Here is a 27548-nt window from a genome sequence, read left to right on the forward strand (position 1 = left end):
GCACACACATTTCCATCTGACCATTTGACGTCACAAACCTTCACTCCTAACAATGTGCCTAATAAGGTTTTTCTCCCATGGAGCCATGAGAGCATCATCAGACCTAAAATAAGATCAATAGTCCCACCTAACAACCACTTTTATTCACTCACTCATCCCAAATGTCTCTTTTTATTTTTGGGGGACAGAGTCTCTATCGCCCGGACTGGAGTGCAGTGGCACGATCTCATCACACTGCAACGTCCGCCTCCTGAGTTAAAGCGATTCTCCTGCCTCAGGATCCAGAGTAACTGGGATTACAGGTGCCCGCCACCACACCCAGCTAATTTTTGTATTTTTAGTAGAGACGAGACTTCACCATGTTGGCCAGGCTGGTATCAAACTCCTGACCTCAAGTGATCTGCCCACCTCAGCCTCCCAAAGTGCTAGGATTACAGGCACGAGCCACCATGCCCAGCCCAAGAATGTCTTTAATGGCACTTTTTTTCAAACTAGGATAGAGAATTCCAATATTCTATTTGGTTTTGTCTCCTTGGAGTTTTTTTGTTTTTTTCCTTGAGACACAGTCTTGCTGTCACCCAGCCTGGAGTGCAGTAGCACTAACAGCTCACTGCAGCCTTGACCTCATGGGCTCAAGCCTTCCTCCTGCCTCAGCCTCCTGAGTAACTAGAATCACAGGCATATACCACCACACCTAGCTAATTTTTAAATTTTTTATAGATAAAGAGTTTCCCTGTGTTGCCCAGGCTGGTCTTGAACTCCCAGGCTCAAGTAATCCTGTCTTGGCCTCCCAAAGTGCTGGGATTACAGGCGTGAGCCACCGCACACAGCCTCCCTGGGCTTTCTTAATCTAGATAAATCCTCCTGCTTTTCTTTTTCCTTCATGACCATGACTCTTGGAAGAGCCCAGCCAGTAGAATGTCCCATGTTCTGGATTTGTCTGATGAGTTTGACTTCTCCTGCCTTATTTCCTGCACACCACGGTTAGGTCCAGGGCTTGATCAGCAGGGAGTCCTCATTGGCGGGTGATGGTCTGGATGTGGCATTTTCAGGAGGCACACGCCAGGGGTCCCACTCAGTTAGGTCACTTGATTTAGGTAGTAAATGCTGGACTGCTCCACTGGCCAGGGGCATTTTTCCTGTTGCAGTGGTAAATGATCTACCCGGTACTCCTTTGGTAGCATGCAAATATCCTCTTCCCCAGTTGGCATATGTTGGTGATCCTTGCCTGAGTCAGTGACTACACTAGGGGATGCAAAATGGTGATTTTCCAATTCTGTCTTTCCTTCTACATTTAGTAGTCGGTACTCTTCTATAAAAAAGCACTTCCCTGTTTTCCCACGTGTGTGTGTGTGTGTATGGGTGTATGTGCTGCACTGTGAATTTTTTTTATTCACTGTGTTACAATCAATCTTAGTCATTCTTTTCAATGTTCAGATTGTCCCAAATGTTGTCACTGTGAACCTCTTCAAGCTGACTGCTGGGTCCTGTTGACATGACTCTGTGATGTCTTTGAAGACTTCCTTGCTTTCTGGCACAAGACATCCTTGCCCACATTGTACCTTCCCTGCCCCAGATCTGGAAATGGTTATCTTGGTGTGAGGACTGCTTATTTTATTTTATATTTTTATTTTATTTATTTATTTTTTTGAGACGGAGTCTTGCTCTGTCGCCCAGGCTGAAGTGCAGTGGCCAGATCTCAGCTCACTGCAAGCTCCACCTCCCAGGTTTACGTCATTCTCCTGCCTCCGCCTCCCAAGTAGCTGGGACTACAGGTGCCCACCACCACACCCTCCTAGTTTTTTGTATTTTTTTAGTAGAGACGGGGTTTCACCCAGGATGGTCTCGATCTCCTGACCTTGTGATCTGCCCGTCTCGGCCTCCCAAAGTGCTGGGATTACAGGCTTGAGCCACCGCACCCAGCCTATTTTTATTTTTTGAGACAGAGTCTGACTTGTCACCCAGGCTGGAGTGCAGTGGTGCAATCTCGGCTCACTGCAACCTCTCCACTGGGTTCAAGCAATTCTCCTGCCTCAGCCTCCCAACTGGGACTACAGGTGTGCACCAACACACCTGGCTCACTTTTTGTATTTTTTTTAGTAGAGACAGGTTTTTACCATGTTGGCCAAGATGGTCTCAAACTCCTGACCTCAAGTGATCTACCTGCCTCAGCCTCCCAAAGTGCTGGGATTACAGGCATGAGCCACTGTGCCCAGCCAGGACTAGATCAAGATCTCGGAACCCTTTTCACTTACCTTGGTGATCACTCCTAATTGGAACATATGGATCTGCCTCCATTCATTCATTCATTCATTCAGTTATTTTAGAGATGGGGTCTTGCTATGTTGCCCAGGCTGGCCTCAAACTGGGCTCTGGGCAGGAGGCCCCACCTAGCCTCCTAACTGGGACTATAGGCTCGAGCCACCACACCCAGCTTAATCTTTTTAACAATTGTGTCCTTAGGGCCCCATATGGAGGTGCCACCATTCATTTCAAGAGTACCTTCTAATGGACATTTCTGTCTAACGGACATTTCTGTTATCTTACAAACAATGAAGAAAATATTTGCTCTGCAAACAGTGCTGCAGTAAATATCCTTAGTCCCTGTGCACACGGGAGCTCAGCTGTAGGATAAGTTCTTAGCCACGGAATTGCTGGTCCAAAGGGTCTGGAGGACGCTTTAATTCCAACATTACCTAATTGCCCTTTAGAGAGCAGGTGCCTCATCTGTTGTATTCACAGCTGTGTTTCCAGCACTGGGCATCTGGATTTGTCCAACAGATGAATTCTCTTGCTGGTGACCAGGCAGGTGCATGCGAGGGCAGCTTGACCTCCCAGAGGCCCGATCTCCCCTGACTGTGGTTCCTTGTCCCCTTCAGGTATTCCACTGCATGAGCATCACCATCTTGGTCTTTTTTATGATGGAGATTATCCTTAAATTATTTGTCTTCCGCCTGGAGTTCTTTCACCACAAGTTTGAGATCCTGGATGCCGTCGTGGTGGTGGTCTCATTCGTCCTCGACGTTGCCCTCCTGGTCCGGGAGCACGAGTTTGAGGCTCTGGGCCTGCTGATTCTGCTTCGGCTGTGGCGGGTGGCCCGGATCATCAACGGTACGTCTCCTGCACTCCCAGGCTGTGGATGGAGAGCGGGGGCTCAGGCATACAGCCGAGGCCTGGCGGCACAGTCACTCTGGGCGCCGAAGCTCACAGTGGCTCCCATTATGGAGGCCTCCCCACTGCCCCCCTCACCTCCCTCTCCTCCCTTCTTCCTCTTCAGCCCTTTTAGGAGCTGGTTATGAGCAGGTTTATGTCAAGCAAATAAAATGAAATGGTTGGGTACAACGGTCATGCCTGTAATCCCAGCAATTTGGGAGGCTAAGGCAGGAGGATCACTTGAGCCCAGGAGTTCAAGACCAGCCTGGGCAACAGAAACATCAGTTGGGTGTGGTGGTGCACACATGTAGTCCCAGCCACTGGGTGGGGGGGGGGGGGCTGAGGTGGGAGGATCGCTTGAGCCCAGGATTTGGAGGCTGCAGTAAGCCAAGATTGTACCACCGCACTCCAGCCTGGGTGACAGAGCGAGACCCCATCTCAAAAAAAAAAAAAAAAAAAACTGGACTCTGTCAAAGGAAAGAAAAAAAGCCTTTCAGTTCCTACGGAAGATGCCTGTTATGGAGAAAGGGGGCATTTCCCAGCCTGTGTTTTCGTGGTATCTGTGCACACTGCTGCTATGCACCCATATGATTGTGAACAGGTTCTAGGTTAAGAAGCCTAATGTTCATCTTGTCAGCGATTATTTTTAAGGATTACTCAGCCATGCCAGCTATAGAGAGATACTGCGTAACTGGGGACTAAGTAGCTCAGACATGAAACCCTGACTTCCCAGCTCTGATGCCCTAAAGTGATGACTGTCTCATGTGTCTGTCACCATTCCTCCCAACGCTATACGGGTGTAAGAATACAGATTTTTTTTCCTGAGTGGTTAAGTTAGAAACCGGTATCACTGAGACCCCCAATTTTATTTCAGGGATTATCATCTCAGTTAAGACACGTTCAGAACGGCAACTCTTAAGGTTAAAACAGATGAATGTACAATTGGCCGCCAAGATTCAACACCTTGAGTTCAGCTGCTCTGAGAAGGTAAGAAGACACATCTGGGGACCAGGCATGGTGGCTCATGCTTGTAATCCCAGCACTTTGGGAGGCTGAGGCAGGTGGATCACCTGAGGTCCAGAGTTCGAGACCAGCCTGACCAACATGGAGAAACCCTGTCTCTACTAAAAATACAAAATTAGCCGGGCGTGGTGGCGCATGCCTGTAATCCCAGCTACTCAGGAGGCTGAGGCAGCAGAATCGCTTGAATCTGGGAGGCAGAGGTTGCGGTGAGCCAAGATTGCACCATTGCACTCCAGCCTGAGCAACAAGAGCAAAACTCTGTCTCAACAACAACAACAAAAAGACATCTGAGAAGCTGGCCTCTGCTACAGCAGCCGCCTGCAGCACAGCGCTGCTCATGCACCTAGAGCGCCCTTCCCTGGGCTGAGCCTGCCTTATCCTTTCAGATCCAGCCCAGGCATCATATCCTCCCTGAAGCTGTGCCCACCCCCACACCCCGGGGCTCTGCCAGGTCCCCCACCTTTGTCTTCTCACTGCTGTCACTGCTGCTCAGTGGAGCCTATGATTGTAGCAGTCTCCTCAGCAGACTGAATGCCACAGAGTGTAGCTTTCATTCATCTCTGTGGCTCTGTGCCTGGGGCTCACTGAATGATTGTCACATCCCTGGCGAGGCTCAAAGTAAATTCCAGTGTTTGTCTGCTTTTGCAATAGGAACAAGAAATTGAAAGACTTAACAAGCTATTGCGACAGCATGGACTTCTTGGTGAAGTGAACTAGACCCAGACCAGCTCCCCGCAGAGAAGACACTGCCTCATGGGCCTGTGCTGTCATGTGAGGAACAGCTGCCCCTCCTGGGCCACCTGGTGAGAGGTTTGGTTTGATGCCTCTGCCTCCCTCCTGCCAGCATGGATTCTGGGTGGACACAGCCTTGTGGAAGGTCCAGTACCATCAAGAGCTGCCCATCCATTCCCACCCAACACTGTATCAAAGGTATCACATTTTCTCATGTTGAACACTTTAGCCTTGCTTGAAAATGAGGAACAAAGCTGGACAATTCTAGTTGTATATAAAATTTAGTCTCATCGAATGTACAGTTTTCAAATTTCACGTGTATATTAAGGAATTGATGCATCCTTTCGTATGAGCATTCTGAAAGAAAGAAAAAGAAGCTACTTTAGCTGCCACCCCATTCTAGAAAAGTCTCTTATTTTCAAGCTGTTCTAAATAGCTTCCCTTGTCTCAGTTTCCCCAAAAGGGGTACCCAGGCCCCTCCTCTGTGTGCCCCAGCTGCATCAGCCAGCTTCTAGGTGGCTCCATTGCGTTCTGCCACCTGACATTTTTCCTCAATTACTGTACAATTACTGTATAAAATAAACTCTCTCTTTCCCCTGGATCCTCCTACTGTATTCTTTCCTCTGTGGCACCCATACCAGCCTGCCAGGCAGAGAGCAAGCTAGCTATAGTACCTGGTGCAGAAATGGCAATGAGACCCAAGACTCCACTATAATTAACATGGTACTCGGGGGAAGATCCCTTGTAAGGCTGTGTGCTCTTCTCGCACGATTTTATCTAATATTTTGCTATTTTTTGTACTCACTGCAACCCGACCTAAAAAGGAAAAAACCTGAACTGAATATTTTTAAAATAACTCAAAGCAGGGATGAATGAACTGGCCAAATCCCCTGTGCCTCTGCTGCTTCAAGGCCCGTTCATTTTCTTTACCATCTCCCCAAAGACTTTTTGGGTTCTATCTATGACCCATGTGTTAAGCGTATTCCCCATTCAAAAGTCAGACAGAATAACATTTCCAAAAGGAAGAAAGGTGGGAAGGGAGTGGAGAAGGGCAGTGTGCTGGTTTGGAGGCAACCTCAAAGGTTAGAAGTATAATAAGGCCAGGCATGGTGGCTCACACCTGTAATCTCAGCACTTTCAGAGGCTGAGGCAGGAGGAGCACCTGAGCCCAGGAGTTTGAGACCAGCCTGGTCAACACAGCAAGACCCCATCTCTACAGAATATATTAAAATTAGCCAGGTGTTGTGGTGTGTACCTGTAGTCCCAGCTATTAGGAGGCTGAGGTGGGAGGATCACTCAAGCCCAGAAGGTCAAGGCCGCAGTGAGCCATGATCACACTACTGCACTCCAGCCTGAGTGACAAAGCAAGACCCTCAAAAAGTATAAAATGCAGTGTCCCCTAAGGACTTCTAGCCCCACATGCACTTTCCACAGGGGATGACCTCAGAGGAGGGGCGTAGTTTCCTCAAGCGATGACTTACGTCAAACAAACGGGAAGAAGAAGTTAAAGGGCAGCCTGGCATTGATGGCTGGCGGAGCTCTGAAGCCTGCCTCTGCAGGTGCAGACACATCCACAAAAGTAACCGCAGTAGAAATAAGAATCGTCCTTTCATTTCCTGAGTTGGCCTGTAATAAACAGAGAGAGCAAGGCCCACCCTCCAGTGTGCTCCCAGAATGACAACAATGAGACACTTTTCATTCTCTTCCTCACTCAACCACTGTCAGTTCATGAATCTGATAGATCCTGGAGCACTAATCAGCCATTAACTTGGATGAGGAAAACAATTTTACCAGGGTGTCTGATTAACACATGAATATCAGTCATAATTTTCATGAGAATTTTAAAGATCCCATCGAAACCAGAATGCTAATGTAAATAGAACCATCATCAGTGTTTCCTTCTAAGTAAAAAAGAATGCTGAAATATTTTATGAACCCCCATGGTTTAAATTATAATCTTTTACACAAAGTAATACCTGTCACCTACCACACTTGAGTTGTGTCTAGACTTCTGTCTTAACATATGCCTTTAAACTAGGTTAGACCTACCTCAGGAAAGGAGGATGAAATTAGATTTGCAGTTACATTGACTATTTTGGCCTGTGGATTCAGTAGGGATCCGTATTTGGTCCACTTCACTTCTATAACCAAAGCCCCTGGGAGCTGGCAGGAATCCTGCAAAACAGAATGCTGTTAATCCATTAGAATCTTACACAACCGCAAGTCAGACTTAATCTGCAGTTCAGAGTGTTAATTATAAAAGGTTTCATATATTACAAAATGTTCTGAATAAGAAAATGAATAGACTCTAGTAGTTCAGATAAAAACAGCTTAGAGAAAGTACGTATTTTAAAGTAACTCAATGCCCCAAAAATATTTTTAACAACTAAAGCATAATTTTTCCATCCTCTTCTATTTTTTTTTTTTTTTTTTTTTGAGACGGAGTCTCGCTCTGTCGCCCGGGCTGGAGTGCAGTGGCCGGATCTCAGCTCACTGCAAGTTCTGCCTCCCAGGTTTACACCATTCTCCTGCCTCAGCCTCCGGAGTAGCTGGGACTACAGGCGCCCACCACCTTGCCCGGCTAGTTTTTTGTATTTTTTAGTAGAGACGGGGTTTCACTGTGTTAGCCAGGATGGTCTCGATCTCCCGACCTCGTGATCCGCCCGTCTCGGCCTCCCAAAGTGCTGGGATTACAGGCTTGAGCCACCGCGCCCGGCCCATCCCCTTCTATTTCTAAAAAAATCGACATCACCTGAAACTGTGGTAGTGCCGATATTCAACTGTGGACCCTTTAGGGCCATAACTGCTCTAACTTCATCTACCTGTTTACACCTGCCTCACAGACTTCAGGAAAGAAACTGGTGGGAGGGATGGAGGGGAAGAAATAATTATTAGCAGACAAATAAAACCTGATTGCATGTCATGTTAAAATGCTCTTAGGGGAAATTTAAGTGCCTTCTATCTAATTTCATCAACTGGCACTTAAGATGTGACATTTGGGTAACCAGGCAGTGTCAGTATGTTGTCAGACATCAACTCTTCATCTGCACCAGGAACACTGCTGATGCCATGAAGGAGCTGAGCTGCCCATTTGGTTGGCTGCTTTGGGAGCCAGCTCTAAGGCCTCTGACCCAAGGGAAAAAGGGGCTGTGGGACTTCCAGGACTTTTTCTTGCCTTTGCAGTCTCTCCAGTTGGCAAATGGGGTAACTGTTGAAGCTGCAGGCTGGGTACGTGGGGACTCCATGGTACTATTCTACTTTTGTGTATGTATGAGATGTTTTCATTAAAAAAAAAAAAAAAAAGCTTTAAAATACATCTGTTCAGGACATGAAAGCCTCACAGGCCTGCTAAATTTGGTGGCTGCGAAAAAAGCACTGATGGAATTCCTTAGCTTGGAACTGCCTTTAAAAACCGTGCAGGCTGAACAATCCTCTCGAATATCCGGTTCTTAGGAGACGATGCAGCATGCAGCTGGTGGAAACTGAGTTTAGCAGGTGCTCGTGCCTGCCTCTACCTGGGTTGCCGGCAGAGTTGGTACAAAATCCACTGCTGCAGGCCCTCTGAGCATTCAGGATCAGCATAGACCCTGACAATGCTGTGTGCGCACTGCTGCCTCTCCTCCCAACCCGTATCTTCCCTTCTGAGGAGTAATAACTGCATGTCTTCAGCCATGGCCAAGAAGCCAGAAGCAATGTGCCTGGTTCTGGCGGGAGAGTTGAGCCAAGACTTCGCAGTGGAATAGAGTAATCCCGGGTCTCTGCTGGCCTCGGTGGGAGGGCGGATCAGAGAAGTGAGCAGTCCTCATCCCTGTTATGCCCATGCTAGAAATACTCGGAGCAGATAATGAGAGGTCTGAAGAAAGCTTGACAAGAACAAGCTGGGCAATTACAGGCTAAGATAGAGAGCACGCCTCCGGGCCAGGGCTGGCCCACACACTGACTGCTAAGACAAAAGAAAAAGGTGGGCAGAAGCATCATAGGTTCCTTGTCATAGGTTCCTTGGTGAAGGAACCTATCTGTAGGATTGTCAACTTCCATTCAACTCTGTGAGGAACTGTGGCAGTGAAAACTCAGGTGTGGGCTGCCTAGGTAGACCAGAGGACAATGGGTGGGATAGCCACATGCACAGAAGGAAGTCTCAGTCTTTGATACAGGACTCAACATTTGTCTATCGTGTCATGAGATGCCTGGAGAGGGCTCGAGGGACACCAACAATCACAATGATGGTAGCAACAGGATGAGGATCACAGTGGTTCCCATTTATGGACCACTAGGCACCATGCCCAGGGCCACATAAATGTTACCTCACTTAACCCTCTCAATGCCCCGTGAGGCCACTCACCCACTATGACTAGTGTTCCCATTTCACAGATGAAAACAGAGGCTCAAAGCCATAAAACTGCCAGCCAGAGACAACATTGCTAACAAGGGGCAAAAATCAGTATCCAAGATTCAGCCCATGCTCCCACTCAGAACCATCCTGTCTCCTTAACAGCTGGCTTCCCCGGCTGCCTTCATCACACCACCTGGAAGAGAGAGACCACTAGCATGGAACCTGTACCTTCTCCCCTTTACCTTCCTGTTGAATGACTGGGTGATGAAGTGGATGGGCACCCAGTCCAGCACATCCTGGGCCTGCGAATTTCCAAAAGGGGCCACGTAATCTGGGAAGCCCTGGCCCCAGAGCAGGTTCTTCACCTTCTGGGCTACGAGCCGACACGGGAGAGCTCCAGTCAGTCTTGGTGAAGGAAAAAGAAGTCAACTGAATGAGGCTGTTGTTCATCCACCAGCAGTTTTTCTTAATTTTCTTCTTCCTTCCATTTATTTATTTATTTATTCATCATTCATTCATTCATTCATTCATTCATTTATGACAAGGTCTCACTCTGATGCCCAAGCTGGAGTGCAGTGGTGCCATCATAGCTCACTGCAGCCTCAAACTCCCGGGTTCTTGCGACCCTCCCAGAGTGCTGGGACTACAGGAGTGAGCCACCACACCCAGCCCACCAGCAGTTTTTTGTTTTTTGATTTTTGTTTTGTTTTGTTTGAGATAGAATTTGCTCTGTCACCCAGGCTGGAGTACAGTGAGGCAATCTCAGCTCACTGCGACCTCCACCTCCCGGGTTCAAGTGATTCTTCTGCCTCAGCCTCCTGAGTAGCTGGGACTACAGGCGCCCACCACCATGTCTGGCTAATTTTTTTGTATTTTTACTAGTGACAGGGTTTCACCATGTTGGCCAAGCTGGTCTCGAACTCCTGACCACAGGTGGTCTGCCCACATTGGCCTCCCGAAGTGCTGGGATTACAGGCGTGAGCCACCACTCCCAGCCCCACCAGCAGTTTCATTCCTTCCCAGTTTCATTATCTTCTCACTCTCCAAATGGGGGATTATCTGACAGAAGCTAAAGCGTCTCTAACTTTGCAAAATCTTGACCTGCGAGATGATGAGTCTAAAACAATGTTTTCCAAACTGTGTTCCACTGAAGCTCTGTACAAGAAGGGTTTCATGGCCAAAGTTGGGGAAGCATTGCACCTCCATGTCCCCATGTCCCTCCTGAGGCACATGTGTCTATTAAAGGTTCTGATGAGTAACATAGGAAGGAACCATTGTTTTAACTTTAATTTGGTGTTTCCCAGATGTATTGGACCATAGACCTACCCCTACTGATGTCTTGTGGAAACGTATTCCATGGAACCCTCTCCCTTTGAGAAATGCTGGTCTAAATGGATCAGAACTAATAATGTAAATGGTGGCTGGATGTAGTGGCTCACATCTGTAATCCCAACATATTGGGACGCTGAAGCAAAAAGAGCATTTGAGCCCAGGAGTTCGAGACCAGCCTGGGAAACATAGGGAGACCTTGTCTCTACTAAAATTTTAAAAATTAGCCAGGTGTGATGGCACTCGCATGTGGTCCCAGCTATTAGGAGGCTGAGGCAGGAGGATAGCTTGAGCCTGCAGGCCGAGGCTGCAGTGACCCTGATCATGCCACTGCAGCCTGGGCAACAGGGTGAGACCCTGTCTCAAAAAATAATAAGTAAATGGTAAATATTGGTCTAAACAAAATAATGATCCAATGACCCTGGGAAGATGTGGGAAGTGTGTGGGTCATGAGGTAGGGGATGAAGGGGAAAGAGCCAACCTTTGTGTTCCTTAATGGAAACTCAATAAAAAATTCATAAAACCAAAAAAATCAAGAAGTAGCAGGATATTTCAAGATTTGGGGGTAGATTTTGAAAAAAACAGCAACAAGAGTTGAAAGTGGTTGCCTCCAAGGTGGGGCAAATGAGGGTAAGAACTGTTTTTATAACAAGCCATGCAGCACTGTTTGATATTTTACATTATGTACATATTTGGTAAGATAAAAGCAGATTATATTCAGATTTCCTCTCCCTGGTTTTGATGTGCTGTGTATATTAAAATGCAGAAACATAGGAAATATTTTCAGGGGAAATATTTTTACTGTGAACTCAAATTCTAAACAACCTTAAAAATGAAACACACAGGCTAGGCACAGTGGCTCACACCTGTAATCCCAGCACTTTGGGAGGCCAAGGCAGACAGATCACCTGAGGTCAGGAGTTCTAGACCAGCCTGGCCAACATGGTGAAACCCCGTCTCTACTAAAAATACAAAATTTAGCCGGGCACATTGGCATGTACCTGTAGTCCCAGCTACTCAGGAGGCTGAGGCAGGAGAATTGCTTGAACCTGGAGGCAGAGGTTGCAGTGAGTTGAGATTGCACCACTGGGTGACAGAGCGAGACTCCGTCTCAAAAAAAAAAAAAAAAAAAAGCCAGGTGTGGTGGTGCACGCCTGTAGTCCCAACTACTTGGGAGACTGAGGCGGGATCCCTTGAGCCCAGGAGGTCAGGGCTGCAGTGAGCTATAATGGCGCCACTGTACTCCAGCCTAGGAGACAGAGCGAGACCCCATCTCTTAAAAAAAGAAACACAAAGCCTTGAAATTTTTGCTTTGCCATATTTAATAACAAAAATGATTATAACAGTTTTGCTACTATTCATGCATGATGATATACTATATGTGGCTTTCATATGAGCTCATCAGCTGACGCAGAGATTTGATTAAAATGGGGAAAAGTGAGAATGCTTTGTTTTCTGATCAACACAAGTTCAAATAGAAACAAGTGACTCTTTTACCTTAGTTTACAGCCAGATTGCATAGTGTAACCAAATAATACTGGGGTCCGGACCCCCTCCAGTGCTAAGCAGTCTTGCTCAGCTGTGCTATGAAGAATAGTAAACTGTCTGTATCTGTTCGTGGTCTGAATAATCCCAGACATTCACAGACAGTTAAGGGACAACTGCCTAGTGGTAGAGCAGCCTGATTCTCAAGTAAGAAGACAGTGTCACTGTGTGACATGAGGGAGACCCAAATACACTTTTTCTGGGCCTCTGTGATTTTGACAGCTATTTCCCAGGAGTGGGCAAAAAAGTAGTTCTATTTTCCTTAGTAAGTGGATTCTCAGAAGAAAAATTATCAGAAACTGGCCCTTCAAAATTGTTTAAATGTGAAATTAAAAACGTTTAAATGTCAACTTTTCTCTCTTAAAATTTTCGTTGTAAAACACTGACATATTTTGTGGCTTAATGGCAGGCTGGGAAAAAAAAAAGGGAGATTTAAAAAAAAAAAAAACCTGACATTTTCCCAGGACGTGCTGTCTCACCCCCAACTGCCAGTCTCCCCCCAGCCCACCTGCTGTGTAGCCAGACTGGCCGCCCACCAGAGCTGCCTGCAGGAAGCTCGGCCTGGACTGCTCTCTCCTTCCCGCAAGCAGCCCAGGGGAGCCTCGGCGATAAAAAGCAGTGCAGCCCACGCACACGGAGACAGGAATAAATCCACCCTCTACAGAACCAAAAAGGATATCCCTTATGAGGCTGGAATCCAGCAGCTAACGGGAGCCCCACGACATAACCAGGGTTTCCACTGAGAGGGACTGGCTTGGTATTTTCCTGAAAGACAGTGTAGAAATGCCCCCAAATAATTCTCATTTTAATAAGGAAATGGCAGGGAGAAAAATGCTTCTTTCATAATAAAATCTGGAATTAACAACCAATAAAATAATTCTCCCTCCCTACTCAGAACTATAAATACATCTGCCAGGTGTAGGAGTACATCATACTATAAAAGAACAAGCTAACGTGGAAAGGAATCTTTTCCCAAAAGGAAAAAAGATACAAGAATGCTTGGTTTCATTACAGATGCCACAGGCTACACAAAGCCCTCTGTTCACTACAAAGGCTTGGATGTAATACTTAGAAATTCAGTTTTATCCACTAAGAAGTCATTATTTCTTTTTAACTTGGCAATTAAATACTTATGCCAAATTGATCAACCTTACCTGAAGAAAATAAATTTCAAACTTTTGCTGCAGTGGGACCACTACACTGCTAACTGTCCCCAGAAGAAATGACAGATCAGCTTTGGTGACTTCACCTCTATCTGTGTATGTGAGGCTGTACTTTACCTAAAAAAAAAAAATGATACTCCTAATATACCTGTTCCATTACATTTCAGAAGCTGTATGAATAACTGAAAATACCCACAGATAGCAAATCTTTCCCCATTTCTCCATGTGTTAAAGCCTTGCTCTGCTGTCCAGTTGGATTACGAGAGGTGTTCCCTCAGCACCACCCCTAGCAGACAAGGTCATCTGAGCCACTCTGCCCAATTACAGAAGTTCCACATAAGCTGGTCCGAGCAGAATGTAATAAGCCTATCTCTGCAGAGGAAACATGTTAAAACAAAAACAGCGGCCGGGCGCGGTGGCTCAAGCCTGTAATCCCAGCACTTTGGGAGGCCGAGACGGGCGGATCACGAGGTCAGGAGATCGAGACCATCCTGGCTAACATGGTGAAACCCCGTCTCTACTAAAAATACAAAAAACTAGCCGGGCGAGGTGGCGGGCGCCTGTAGTCCCAGCTACTTGGGAAGCTGAGGCAGGAGAATGGCGTGAACCCGGGAGGCGGAGCTTGCAGTGAGCCGAGATTGCACCACTGCACTCCAGCCTGAGCGACAGAGCAAGACTCCGCCTCAAAAAAAAAAAAAAAAAAAAAATAGCAACAACAAAAATATTTTGATGTATTCCAGCAAGTCACTAGGTTTGTGGAGACAAGAGGTGTCCTTTGATGAGACAGCAGAAAGGCAAGCAGGCAGCCGAGCCAGGTAAAGCCACACCACAGGTTAGGACAAAGCATCCTCGGAGGGCATCCAGTTACCCCAGCACGACAGGAGGCTTAAGTCTGCCACAGACAAGCTCTCAAAGCCAAATTCGGCACCTACCTCAAGAACAACATTCATGCAAAGGTGAAAGTGTCCAGCATTGACGAGAGCCGGCTGTAGCACATCAATGTCTTCCCGTCGGGTGAGCGTTTTATTTAGAGACTGAATGATGACGGACTGAACAGTGATAGGGACCTGCAGAGTGAAGACCTGGAGTGTTGAAGACGCTCTACCCAGGGAGGATGGGCTAAAATAACAACCAACTGGAAAGAAACCTCCCCTGATATATGGCCAAGTAGGGGGAAGCATGCTACACAACGTGTGTATACTATGATCCACATTTGCAAAAGTAATAAACATATATACATTCACAAAGAAAATACTTGAGAGGATATAACCAAAACTTTAAAAGTAGTTACCTCTAATAACATAGTTTACACAAAAACTTGTACACAAATGTTCACAGCTGCACTATCATAATAGCTAAAACCAAAAACCACCTAAATGTCCATCAACTGATGAATGGATAAATACAAAGTCTAGCCTTACAAAGGAATATGACTCATCCTTAAAAATAGTACTAATACATGCCACAGTACAGATGAATCTTGAAAACATGCTAAGTCATAAAAGCCAGACACGAAAGGCCACACTTCTAATTCCATTTATGCGGAATGTCCAATTGGCAAACCCATAGAGATGAAAACTAGCAGGTGCTGGGGGACAGAGCTGGGGAAGAATGAGGAGTGACTGCTAATACAGGGCTCCTCTTTGGGGTGATGGAAATGTTCTGGAATTAGTGGTAATGGTTGCACAACCTGTGACTATACTAAAAGCCACAGAATTGTATACTTTAAAATGGTGAGTTTTATGGTATGTGAATTATATCTCAAATACATACACACAAAACTCCATCACAGTGTCAAGCGCACATATATATCCTCACCTCCAAAACACAACTCCTACACACTCCATACCCACACATGCACATTCACACACAGTCCCAGGATACATATCCTTAAGCCCCCACACACCCCCGAATATTCATTTGACCCAATTTATACACAACTTCTACACAAATGCAAGTGCACACACACATAAACACACACACACACACAGTGGTTTCTCTGGGTGGTAGGATTATGAGCAATAGAAAACAGACACAGACAAACGTTTTCAGCAACACCAGGAAGCCCTGCTTATCCCAGTGCTATTAAAGGACATTTTGCGTTCATGGCCACCGCCAGCAGACTAGCAAGGCATCAAGCCATCCTCTAAAGGTAGCTGGGCCTCCTCATACTATAGGATGAATCTGTCATTTGCTCTAAACTTCAATTCTTGGAAACCACTGTTGAGGAAGGAGCCTCATGTATCTATTAATAGTTGTTTATACCACTTTGAACTTAATCATGCACCATGCTGTTTATAATTCAAAATGACCAAGTATTTAAGCAGTCATTTTAGAGATAAATACACAGTCCTTATGTGTCTGCTCCCATGACCAAGAAGACCTGCGAATCAAAACCTCTCATAGAAGAAAGTGACATGACTCAGTAACAAAGATGTGAGCTGTCATGTGACGAGAATGGCAGAAGGGCAACGCCAGTCACTGCGAAGCCCTCTGCATAACACACCACACCAAAGGGTTTCAGCATGGAGGAGATCCTAGGCTGCGATTCAATTAGCTCTTGTTTAACATAAGGACAACCCAGGTTCCTTACTCTGAGCATAGTGGCCCCTGATTCAGCAATGACATCGGGTTCCAAGAAAGAGCATAGCCTGCCATACCAGCCTCTGCTGAAGCCACTTCCATGGTGTGTCCGTGGAATTGGCAAAAACCAAAGGATTCAATATCAATGAGCTTTGGAGAGTCCTGGTGTCAATGGCAGGAGCTGCCCTCATCTCAGCAGCTCACTCAACAGTCATGAGAAGGAAACGGTAGGGCCGTGCTGATTTCCTTGATTCCTCTTCTACCACATACCATTCCCAAACCACACACTGGTAAAGAACTCCAGCATACTCAATGAAACTACAGGGCTACCCTGGAATCATTTACTGATGGCTCCACAGACACTGTCAATGATTCCAGGCAATCATAACAGTCTTCACTTAGTGGGGAGATTAGACCCAATTTCTATACTCCTGATCCTCTAACCTTAAAATCTGCTTAAGAAAATTTTAAACAAATTCCTGCTATTAGTTTACATGCTTGTCCTTTAGAGTACAACCTTTGGTGTCACACAGACCTAAGCTGGAAGTCTCAGTCTGCTTGGTGTGTGTAGCCTTTCACGTGGGCTCACAGAGTAGAGCTGGCCCAGTGTGGTGGTAAAGTATAAGGTCCCTGGGGCCAGACCACCTAGATCCCTGTCCCAGCTCTGCCACTTCCCAGCTGTGCAGCCATGGGCAAGCTCATTCATCTCCCTGTGACTCATCTGCCAGAGAGTGACAGTAACTGAACCTACCTCCTAGGACAGCCAAAAGGATTCAAAGATGTTGGACATGTACAGCACTTAGAATGGTGCCTGGCATCTGCTTCAAGCCTCCCAGTAACATCCATCACATTCCTCATAATAGGTCTTTCCACATTGACTGGACCCACCTCCTTCCTAGTCATTCATCACTAAAAACATAACTCATTGAGTGCCCAGAACGTACCAGACGCTGCATTAGAAATACGGATATATCATGAACAAAGCTGATAGGGCTGCTGCCCCCCAGACCGTTCCAGTTTTAAGTGGTAGAATCCAAGCACTCCCTAGGGATTGGAGGGAGGTGAGAGCTAGCCCAATGCATGACTTTCACACTGCATTCCCAGGAACCCTAGCGTTCTTCACTGGGACCAAAGAGGAAAGAGAAGGAGACTGGGCAGGTGGAGGGCTTCAGGCCCCATCCCTGTTCCAACCAGCACAGCTCCACATTCAGTCTGTGTTATACTCTAGGGAGGGTTCCGCTTCAGACTGCATTTAAGAAAGGACATCTATAACTAAAACAAGTTTGAAAACACAAGTAACATCCAGTAACATCCATCATTCCTCATAATAGGTCTTTCCATCCTTCACAGAAGATGGGATCCAGCCCCACACACCATTGTGTGAGACCCAAAGTCACGTGGCTATTTCCTTTCAAACATCTCCTTCAAACACGTTTGTGTGCAGAGCATCAGTGAAGTCAATCACAGCCAGTGCATCCGCGTCTCATGCGCAGATGCCACACCAGCACCTCATGTGCTTCTCCCACTTGACCCTGCATCATGCCTCTGCACGGATGCTTACCATCCACTCAACAAAGGGAGAACTCAGTGTCAGTAAGACAAGAAAATAATGGCAAAGCTGAGGTTTGAACCTAGGCTGGCCAGTTCCACAGGCTGGGAAACTAGGACAAAGCCACCAACTCAGGCCTCCATGGGGACTGTGTTCACAGGCAGGCCTAGGCTACAGACCCTAGAATAAGGGGTGAGGGATGCACATTCCTTTGACATAGCCATGAAGAGACCCTGGCATCCTGACCACAACCAAGCAGAACCCTGGGCTGGGGCGATAAGGTTTTGAAAAGAACCCACCCTCAAATAAAGCCCTGAAGGTACACCGTGGGGCACGCCTCCCACATGGTGTGGACAACTACTGGCCAAAGTGCTTACAGCTTCTGCCCTGGACAGGCAGCATCCTGGGAGCTGGACAGCTTTCTCAACAAGAGACCAAGAAGAGAACAAGGGACAGCCTGAATGTCCAGAATCTGTCAATCACACCCACTGCTGGTCACGACAGTGGTGTCACTGAACCGTGGAAGAGTACAAAAACCACAACAACGGAGGCAGCTGGAAAGCCCAGAAGTGTTACTCCCACTAAGGAGTTTCCCTATTGCACTTCTGCTTGCTTTTTGGCAAATATATTTGCTACTGACAACAAGGTCCCCTTCTAACTGTAACTATATTCATTTAAAAGGGCTCAGAAATAAGACAGTATTATAAACTATCCTACTTTCCCTTACCAAAAAAAAAAAAAAAATACTCTTACCTTTGTTCTTGAATCAGGTGCCTAGATAAAAAGAAACCACAAAAAATTGTGTTACGTACAACAAAAAGAAGCATTTTCATTGCTTTTTCAGATCTTGAGTTGAAGAGTATATTCATCTTATTAAAGGTTTCACAAAGAAAACAGAATTTCCTTGATCAAGACTTCCCATCTCCATCTGTTTGAATCTACATCCTAATCAAAGAGGTCATGTTGCATTTTCCTTCTATCTTCATTTCCTCCAGGTGGAAGCTCACTGAGCTAGTCTCAGGAAGGTCCCATGCTCCAGGGTCATTATCGTGTATTTCCACATGGTCTCACGGCCGTAAGCACTGTGAGAAGCACAGTTCTTGCACTCCTGGTCACTCTCACCGCACCTGTCCTTGCTGGAAGGCCACCATTCCTTGCCCAGGCGATTTCCACATCCTAACTAGTCTTCCTGCCTCTGGCCCAAGCCTCCTCAATGACAAGCCCTTGCCTCCCCAGTAGAGCCACAGCTCTGTTTCTGAAAGGCCCACTGGGAAATGTGGGGAGGGAGACAAATACACCTGTTTGGAGAGACTGTGCTGAAAGAGAACTGTACCTGGATGCCCAAGGAATTACTTCAAGACAACTGTGAGCTCAAGCTAACTAGAAGAATTCACAAGCCTAGATGGCTGACTTACACAAGAGAGGGAGAGAGAAAATGAGAGGAGAGGGAAAGGTTAAACTTGATCCTAAAAACTGAAGTCCAGATAAATAATGGTGCCATGAACCACCCTACCCCTGTACCCCTCATAAAAAGGAAATTGGGAAGGGACCCCTTTGACAATAATCATATGTTTCTGGCGGGGGGGTTATTTTGTTTTGTTAGAGACCAGGTCTCACTCTGTCACCTAGGCTGGAGTGTGATCATAGCTCACTACAACCTTAGCTCACTGCAACCTCAGCCTCTTGGGCTCAAGTGATCCTCCTGTCTTAGCCTCCTGAGTAGCTGGGACGACAGGTGTGCACAAACATGCCACATTCGTTTTTTTATTCTTTGTAAGGCAGGGTCTCACTATGTTGCCCAGGCTGGTTCTTGAACTCTTAGCCTCAAGTGATCCTCCTGCCTCAGCCTATCATATGGTTTTTAATCATTGAAAAAAGTCTTCTTGCCTTGCCACCCTCCATCTTATCTGTCATGTGGGCCAGTGGCCTCACTCATTTCTTCAGTTTAGGGTTCAGACACTGCAACCAGAGAGAAGGGGCCCCTTCACCACCGTGCCCTCTTCTCCCATTTCCTGTTCTTTCCTGACTGCCTGTGTCATCTGCCAACCAGAAAGCGGATTTCCTCTTATTTTCTGGCCTGTTTCTGAGAGAGAGCCCTTTTTGGGGCTAATAAGATTATTTCTGTCACAGACATGAAGATGTTTTTATGATTTCTAAAGTTTTTAGTTATTAATAAAGATTTGTTTTTATTCAGGAGACAGGTATTGGTTACCATCAAAATGAATGAAAGAAAAAAATCAACAAAAGCAAAATATGAGCTAACTATATAAAAATAAAAATTATTTAAAGGATTATTTCAATAATCACTGATACAAAAGTACTGAAGAAATTTAAACTTGAGTGTCAATCATGTACTGAAATTATTCTGTATTTGTCATATTTTAAAAGGGCAGAAAGAACAGAAACATACCTAATGAGTAAGTTCCACTTCAAAACAATTCTTACCCTTAGAATTTCCGGGCTGCTGTAAAAAGCCATGCCGAGGGCTTCAATTTCTTCACACTGTTCTAAATTTATTTTTCTGGTGCATCTAACAGCCTGGTTCACCAGAAATGCTGGAAATCATTAACATTCCCAAGGAAAAAAAATACAAAAGAGAAGAAATTTTTCAATTTCCCAATGGCAACTAAAAAATTGCAATCTAGGTAAAACTGTAAAATAAGTTACAACACAGATATACAATTTTTTTTATTTTTATTTTTTTAGTAGAGACAGGGTTTCACCATGTTGCCCAGGCTAGTCTCAAACTCCTGACCTCAAGTGATCCTCTCACCCGGCCTCCCAGAGTGCTGGGATTACAGGTGTGAACCTGTGCGCCTGGCCTACAATATTTTAAAGCGGGTTTTAAATTGTTTTTCAAATAGGTAATACATTCATGAGATTGTATTCAAAATTCAAAAAGCACAAAAAGATAATAAGTAAAGCCCCCTCCCATTCCTGTCTTGCCCCCCACCTACCACCAGTCCCCTTCTCCAGAAGCAACTGGCAAGAGGCTTCTTGTGTATCTTTCGAGAAATATTCTATGGAAAAAAAGCCAATATGTGTGTAAAAAACATACATATATTGTTATTATTCTTTCCCCTTTTGGAAACAAATGTACAATATATACACTATTCTGCCCCTCATTTTGTTCACTGAACAATATATCAAGAGATTGGCCTGTCTTTACATGAAGCAGCTCTTCCTTTCTTGGGGATAATTAGTATTATATTATAGATGTGGCATAATTATTGTACCAGTTCCCTATTAATGAACATTTAAGTTGTCTCCATCCTTGCTATCACCAACAATGCTGCAATCTATTATTTTGCATGTTGGCCAGCATTTCTGTAGGATCAACTCCTGGAAGTAGAACAGCTGGGTTGAAGAGCACATTTATTGGTAATCTGGATACAAACTGCTAAGTTGCCCTTCACCAAGGTTGTACCAATTTAGTCTTATCAGCTATGTAGGTGAGTGCCTATTTCCCCACAGCTTCAGTTTTTTTGAGTTTTGCCAATCTGACAGGGGAAAATGGTATCTCAGTTTGGTTTTTAGGTTTTGTTGCAGTGGGGGAGTTGTTTTTGATTTTGTTTTGTTTTTTTTTTCTTTGAGACAGAGTCTCATTCTGTCACCTAGGATGGAGTGCAGTGGTGCAATTTCAGCTCACTGCAACCTCCACCTCCCTGGCTCAAGCAATCTTCCTACCTCAGCCTCCTGAGTAGCTGGAACTACAGATGTGCATCACTATGTCTGACCTGATTTTTGTAATTTTTATAAAGACAGGGTTTTGCTATGTTGCCCAGGCTCAAACTTCTAATCTCAAGCAATCTGCCCACCTCAGCCTCCCAAAGTGCTGCGATTAGAGGCATTAACAGCTGCACCCAGCCTTTGGTTTGGTTTTAATTTACACTGTTCTTGGTGTGTGCAAAATTGTCTTTTCAGCAGAATACATTTTCCTATCGTTCATTACTTAGCTTCTTCATTGCGAGGCCCCTCGGGGATGGCAGAGCCAAGCCTGCTGCCTTCCACTGCCTAGGGAGCCACTCTGCAAACTCCTGGAGGCTCCTGAATGGAGAAGAGCATAGGGGAGCACAGGCTGCAGGCCAACTGCATCCCTGCTCCACCACCACCTGAGTGAGCCTGAATAAGAAACTGCACATCTCTGTTTCCTGCTCTAAAAAATGGAGATACTGGCCAGGTGCGGTGGCTCACACCTGTAATCCCAGCACTTTGGGAGGCTGAGGCGGGCAGATCACAAGGTCAGGAGATCGAGACCATCCCGGCTAACATGGTGAAACCCTGTCTCTACCAAAAATACAAAAAAATTAGCCGGGCGTAGTGGCAGGCACCTGTAGTCCCAGGTACTCGGGAGGCTGAGGCAGGAGAATGGCATGAACCCAGGAGGCGGAGCTTGCAGTGAACCGAGATGTTGTCAGTGCACTCCAGCCTGGGCGAGAGCGAGACTGTCTCAAAAAAAAAAAAAAAAAAAAAAAAAAAACAAACAAAAAAAAACGGAGATACTAACCTTAAGGGATTACAGAGAGAATTAAAGGGAAAACACATGCAAGCACTTAACATAATACCCAGCACAAATAAGTGCTTAATAATTGTTAGCTGTTGATATGCTTTAGAACTTTCCAATAACTGGAAGTAAACAATGGAGTGAGCTGTTTTCAGGTAGTCAGTTCCCCATCACTACAAGTGCTCAAGCAGTGGCTGCATGTGGTAGAAAAGACTGGCCCTGGCCAGGCGCGGTGGCTCAAGCCTGTAATCCCAGCACTTTGGGAGGCCGAGACGGGCGGATCACGAGGTCAGGAGATCGAGACCATCCTGGCTAACATGGTGAAACCCCGTCTCTACTAAAAAATACAGAAAACTAGCCGGGCGAGGTGGCGGGCGCCTGTAGTCCCAGCTACTCGGGAGGCTGAGGCAGGAGAATGGCATAAACCCGGGAGGCGGAGCTTGCAGTGAGCTGAGATCCGGCCACTGCACTCCAGCCTGGGCGACAGAGCGAAACTCCGTCTCAAAAAAAAAAGAAAAACAAACAAAAAAAACCGGAGATACTAACCTTAAGGGATTACAGAGAGAATTAAAGGGAAAACACATGCAAGCACTTAACATAATACCCAGCACAAATAAGTGCTTAATAATTGTTAGCTGTTGATATGCTTTAGAACTTTCCAATAACTGGAAGTAAACAATGGAGTGAGCTGTTTTCAGGTAGTCAGTTCCCCATCACTACAAGTGCTCAAGCAGTGGCTGCATGTGGTAGAAAAGACTGGCCCTGGCCAGGCGCGGTGGCTCAAGCCTGTAATCCCAGCACTTTGGGAGGCCGAGACGGGCGGATCACGAGGTCAGGAGATCGAGACCATCCTGGCTAACATGGTGAAACCCCGTCTCTACTAAAAAATACAGAAAACTAGCCGGGCGAGGTGGCGGGCGCCTGTAGTCCCAGCTACTCGGGAGGCTGAGGCAGGAGAATGGCATAAACCCGGGAGGCGGAGCTTGCAGTGAGCTGAGATCCGGCCACTGCACTCCAGCCTGGGCGACAGAGCGAAACTCCGTCTCAAAAAAAAAAGAAAAAAAAGAAAAGACTGGCCCTGAGTGGGAAATTGAACTACACGACCTTTGAGGCCTCTTTAACCCGGAGATTCTGTTTCTAGTCACAAGGCCTGTTTAATTATGACTACTACAAATGTAAGGTATTAAGTTGGTGCAAAAATAATTGCGATTTTGGTCATGACTTTTAATGGCAAAAACCACAACTACTTTTCCACCAACCTAATAATAACAGCAAATGTCTAAGCAAAGAAGAATGGCCACTTTCTTACCTGCAGGGTTATTATCAGTGCACAGAGATGATGTCAGGGAGGAAGGAAATCTCAGAAACGAATCTGAAGTCTGCAGAGGAACCCCATACTGCAAACACAACAACCAACAGTAATTATGGTGTAATTAAGGTATTCATTCAACATTTTACTGGGCACCTACAAGCAGCACCGCAGGTATCAGGGACACAGTGATGAGCAAAAAACAGATGTGGTCCTTGCCCTCAAGAAGCTCACATTTAGTTGTGTCGCCATTTTTTAAAGGATGTGTGTTTGTGTGTGTGCATGTTACTGTATTTGTAGGCTTCTTAGTCATGGAATTCCTCTGGAAGGGTACATGAGACGCTGACATAACAGTTTGCCTCTGCAGACAGGAACTAAGTGGCTGAACACAGGGGTGAGAGAATTATTTTTCACTAGCATTAATTATTTAAATAACATATACAGTATACATTAAAATAAAAATCAATTTTTTATGAATCAATTTTATGAAAGAATGCCTTCTTTCCCAAAACCAAACCCCACAAAATTATTTCCCAATCTTCAAAACCCAGATTAATAGCTATTAGGTTTATAGCCAATTTTCTCGAACTTGCAAGTTTATCCAAATGCTTTAGTGCCAGCAGGAGTATGGGAAACAAGTCCTTCCACTCACTGGAGCTGGGAGTGTAAAGCACTGCAATTTTTCTGGAGGGCAATCTGGTATCAATATTTAAATTTTCCATTCATTTTACCAAACTAACTCATTTATAGGAATGTATCCTAAGAATTTAATCAGTGAAGTGTACAAAAATGTATGCATATATGAGAATGTTCATTGTGGATAAAAGCAAAAACTGGAAACATGTCTGTTAAGAGTGGAACAGCTCAGATACACACAGAAAAGAATATTTGATTGTTTTTTTTTTCTGAGATGGAGTCTCGCTCTGTTGCCCAGGCTGGAGTGCAGTGGCATGATCTCAGCTCACTGCAACCTCCGCTTCCTGGGTTCAAGTGATCCTCGTGCCTCAGCCTTCCAAGTCGCTGGAACTACAGGAACGCGCCACCATGCCCTGCTAATTTTTGTATTTTAGTAGACATGGGGTTTCACTATATCGTCCAGGCTGGTGTGGAACTCCTGACCTCAAGTGATTTGCCCGCCTCAGCCTCCCAAAGTGCTGGGATTATAGGCGTGAGCCACTGCGCCAAGAATATTTTGTAAACTGCAGCTCTTTGCTGGGTGCGGTGGCTCACGCCTGTAATCCCAGCACTTTGGGAGGCCGAGATGAGCGGATCACCTGAGGTCAGGAGTTCAAGACCAGCCTGGCCAACATGGTGAAACCCCGTCTCTACAAAAACACAAAAGTTAGCTGAAGACCAGCCTGGCCAACATGGTGAAACCCCGTCTCTACAAAAATACAAAAATTAGCTGATCATGATGGTGGGTGCCTGTAATCCCAGCTACTTGGGAGGCTGAGGTGGGAGAATCGCTTGAACCTGAGAGGCGGAGGTTGCAGTGAGCCGAGATCACACCACTGCACTTCAGCCTGGGCAACAGAGCAAGACTCTGTCTCAAAAAAAAAAAGCAGCAGCAGCTCTATCACTAGTTCTGACAAGTTACTTTCCTGTGCCTAAGTTTTTCTCATCAGGTAAATGGAGACAATGGTGCATCCCTCCCAGAGGGGTGCATGAAGCAATGCCTGAAAAGCTCTTCACAGTGCCAGAACATGGAAAATACTCAATGGTAAATTTTATATTGACATGGGAAGATGCACATGACTTACCACTGAAAAAGGAATTTTCTAGAACAACATGGATAGCTATAAATCCCACTTCTGTACAACACCATATATACATTATAATAGACATATTTAAAAATCAGCAAGAATACATACCAATCTTTTCAGTGATTTGCAGTATGAATTTTAATGGATACAGGGATCTTTCAACTTTTACTTATATGCCTCTATACTTTGAACTTTTAGAACTAGTACATGTTGCTTTCATACTTTGCTTTTAAAAAAAGTTAAGGTTCCAAAAAAGTTAAGGTTCATTCAAAGTTAATATGTGTCGCATTTAAAGATGTACTACTGAATAGACATAAAACAGCACACATCTTCCAAAATCTGTAAAACTAAATACAATTTTGAGAAGATGACCAGGCATCCAACCAATCTACTCCATGGTCTCAGCAACGTGCCTCAAGCATTTTGCTACATCTTTTAAGGTTGAGGAGTACAAAGAACTCTGAAGAGACAAAATACAAGTTTATCACAGAATAAACAACCTTAAATCCTCTATTCAGAATTCAAATATTCAGTTTTGTTTTATTTTTAGTATTATACTTTAAGTTCTGGGATACATGTGCAGAACGTGCAGGTTTGTTACATAGATATACACATGCCATGGTGGTTTGCTGCACCCATCAACCCATCATCTACATTAGGTATTTCTCCTAATGCTATCCCCTCCCCAAGCCCCCCAACCCCCAACAGACCCCGGTGTGTGATGTTCCCCTCCCTGTGTCCATGTGTTCTCATTGTTCAACTCCCACTTATGAGTGAGAACATGCGGTGTTTTGTTTTCTGTTCCTGTGTTAGTCTGCTGAGAATGATGGTTTCCAGCTTCATCCATGTCCCTGCAAAGGACATGAACTCATCCTTTTTTATGGCTGTTTAGTATTCCATGTTGTATAGGTGCCACATTTTCTACATCCAGTCTATCATTGATGGGCATTTGGGTTGGTTCCAAGTCTTTGCTATTGTGAATAGTGCTGCAATAAACATACATGGGCATGTGTCTTTACAGAATGATTTTTGATCCTTTCAGTATATACTCAGTAATGGAATTGCTCGGTCAAATGGTATTTCTGGTTCGAGATCCTTGAGGAATCGCCACACTGTCTTCCACAATGGTTGAACTAATTGTAAAAGTGTTCCTATTTCTCCACATCCTCTCCAGCACCTATTGTTTCCTGACTTTTTAACAATCGTCATTCTAACTGGCATGAGATGGTATCTCATTGTGGTTTTGATTTGCATTTCTCTAATGACCAGTGATGAGCTTTTTTTCATAGGTTTGTTGGCCACATAAATGTCTTCTTTTGAAAAGTGTCTGTTCATATCCTTCACCCACTTTTTGATGGGGTTATTTTTTTCTTGTAAATTTATTTAAGTTCCTTGTAGATTCTGGATATTAGCCCTTTGTCATATGGGTAGATTGCAAAAATGTTTCCCCATTCTGTAGGTCACCTGTTCACTCTGATGATAGTTTCTTTTGCTGTGCAGAAGCTCTTTAGTTTAATTAGATCCCATTTGTCAATTCTGGCTTTTGTTGTCATTGCTTTTGGTGTTTTACTCATGAAGTCTTTGCCCATGCCTACGTCCTGAATGGTATTGCCTGGGTTTTCTTCTAGGGTTTGTATGGTTTTAGGTCTTACATTTAAGTCTTTAATCCATCTTCAAATATTCAGTTTTAATTTTCATGATCTTTGATTTGTAGGCATGAACATTAAGTTATTTAGTCTATAATATCAACTCTGTCTCAGGGAAGACAGTTTTGCTGGTAACCTGAAAATTAACTTACAAGGACAAGACATTTGTGATGGGATGAAAAGAATCAATCAAGTTCAGGCTCACCTTATATTTAGCAGTAGTAGGACTATCCAGTTTGGTTGTGAAGGAAATATCTGATTCAGCATTCAATGTAAAACCATCAGATGTTTTCATCAATGTATCAAAATTATTTTCATCAGGTACTTCTGGATTAATAAAGGATAATGCAGGCCTATCTGTTTTTTTTAAAAAAAACAGTATTTTAAATCGGTATAAAATATATGTATAGTATGTATAAAGGTTTTGGAAACAGTTTTTAATAGCATTAAGGCTGATGTAAAAAACAAATAGCGTCTTGGCTGGGCGCACTGGCTCACACCTGTAATCTCAGCACTTTGGGAGGCCAAGGTGGGCAGATCGCCTGAGGTCAGGAGTTTGAGACCAGCCTGGCCAAATGGTGAAACCCTGTCTCTACTAAAAATACAAAGATTAGCCAGGCATGGTGGTGCACAACTGTAATTCCAGCTACTCAGGAGGCTGAGGCAGGATAATCGCTGAAACCCGGGAGGCAGAGGTTGCAGTGAGCTGAGATGGTACCACTGTACTCCAGCCTGGGCGACAGAGCAAGACTCCATCTCAAAAAAAAAAAAAAGTGTCTTTTTCCATATTCACTTCTCCCAGGAATTTTTAAAGCTTATTCAATAAACAGGACCTCCGGACTCAGCCTGCTTCTTCTAATAATGGGGAAGTAATAGTTTCTAGCATCTACAAGTGAACAGCACAACAGAAGCCAAT

At 45.0% G+C, this 27548-nt stretch overlaps 2 protein-coding genes across 18 annotated transcripts in view; one reads left to right on the plus strand and one right to left on the minus strand.

Moving 5' to 3' along the window:
- HVCN1 (hydrogen voltage gated channel 1) overlaps positions 1–5509 on the plus strand; it is a 40320-nt gene extending 34811 nt beyond the window's left edge. For 2 of the 3 annotated variants that reach the window (XM_033220624.1, XM_033220623.1), the window contains 3 exons: positions 2880–3111; positions 4028–4140; positions 4828–5509. In XM_033220624.1, the coding sequence (XP_033076515.1) occupies positions 2880–3111; positions 4028–4140; positions 4828–4893 (411 nt within the window). In that variant the 3' untranslated portion in view covers positions 4894–5509. The remainder of the gene's footprint in view (positions 1–2879; positions 3112–4027; positions 4141–4827) is intronic. The other variant, XM_033220625.1, reaches the window with a different exon arrangement.
- TCTN1 (tectonic family member 1) overlaps positions 3108–27548 on the minus strand; it is a 40596-nt gene continuing 16155 nt past the window's right edge. For 2 of the 15 annotated variants that reach the window (XM_033220614.1, XM_033220620.1), the window contains exons 4-15: positions 26838–26989; positions 23224–23311; positions 19856–19965; positions 18164–18184; positions 14211–14345; positions 13270–13395; positions 12795–12880; positions 12068–12208; positions 9484–9646; positions 6958–7083; positions 6390–6534; positions 5173–5265 (exon numbers count right to left, since the gene is read on the minus strand). In XM_033220614.1, the coding sequence (XP_033076505.1) occupies positions 6391–6534; positions 6958–7083; positions 9484–9646; positions 12068–12208; positions 12795–12880; positions 13270–13395; positions 14211–14345; positions 18164–18184; positions 19856–19965; positions 23224–23311; positions 26838–26989 (1292 nt within the window). In that variant the 3' untranslated portion in view covers positions 5173–5265; position 6390. Of the gene's footprint in view, positions 3134–5172; positions 5266–6389; positions 6535–6957; positions 7099–9469; positions 9647–12067; positions 12209–12794; positions 12881–13269; positions 13396–14210; positions 14346–18163; positions 18185–19855; positions 19966–20367; positions 20431–23223; positions 23312–26837; positions 26990–27548 lie in introns of those variants that run through there. The other 13 variants (XM_033220612.1, XM_033220611.1, XR_004439584.1 and 10 more) reach the window with 13 other exon arrangements.

The sequence above is a fragment of the Trachypithecus francoisi genome, unplaced genomic scaffold (genome assembly GCF_009764315.1).
Source record: "Trachypithecus francoisi isolate TF-2019V2 unplaced genomic scaffold, Tfra_2.0 Lachesis_group11, whole genome shotgun sequence".
Classification (NCBI taxonomy): Eukaryota; Metazoa; Chordata; class Mammalia; order Primates; family Cercopithecidae; genus Trachypithecus; species Trachypithecus francoisi.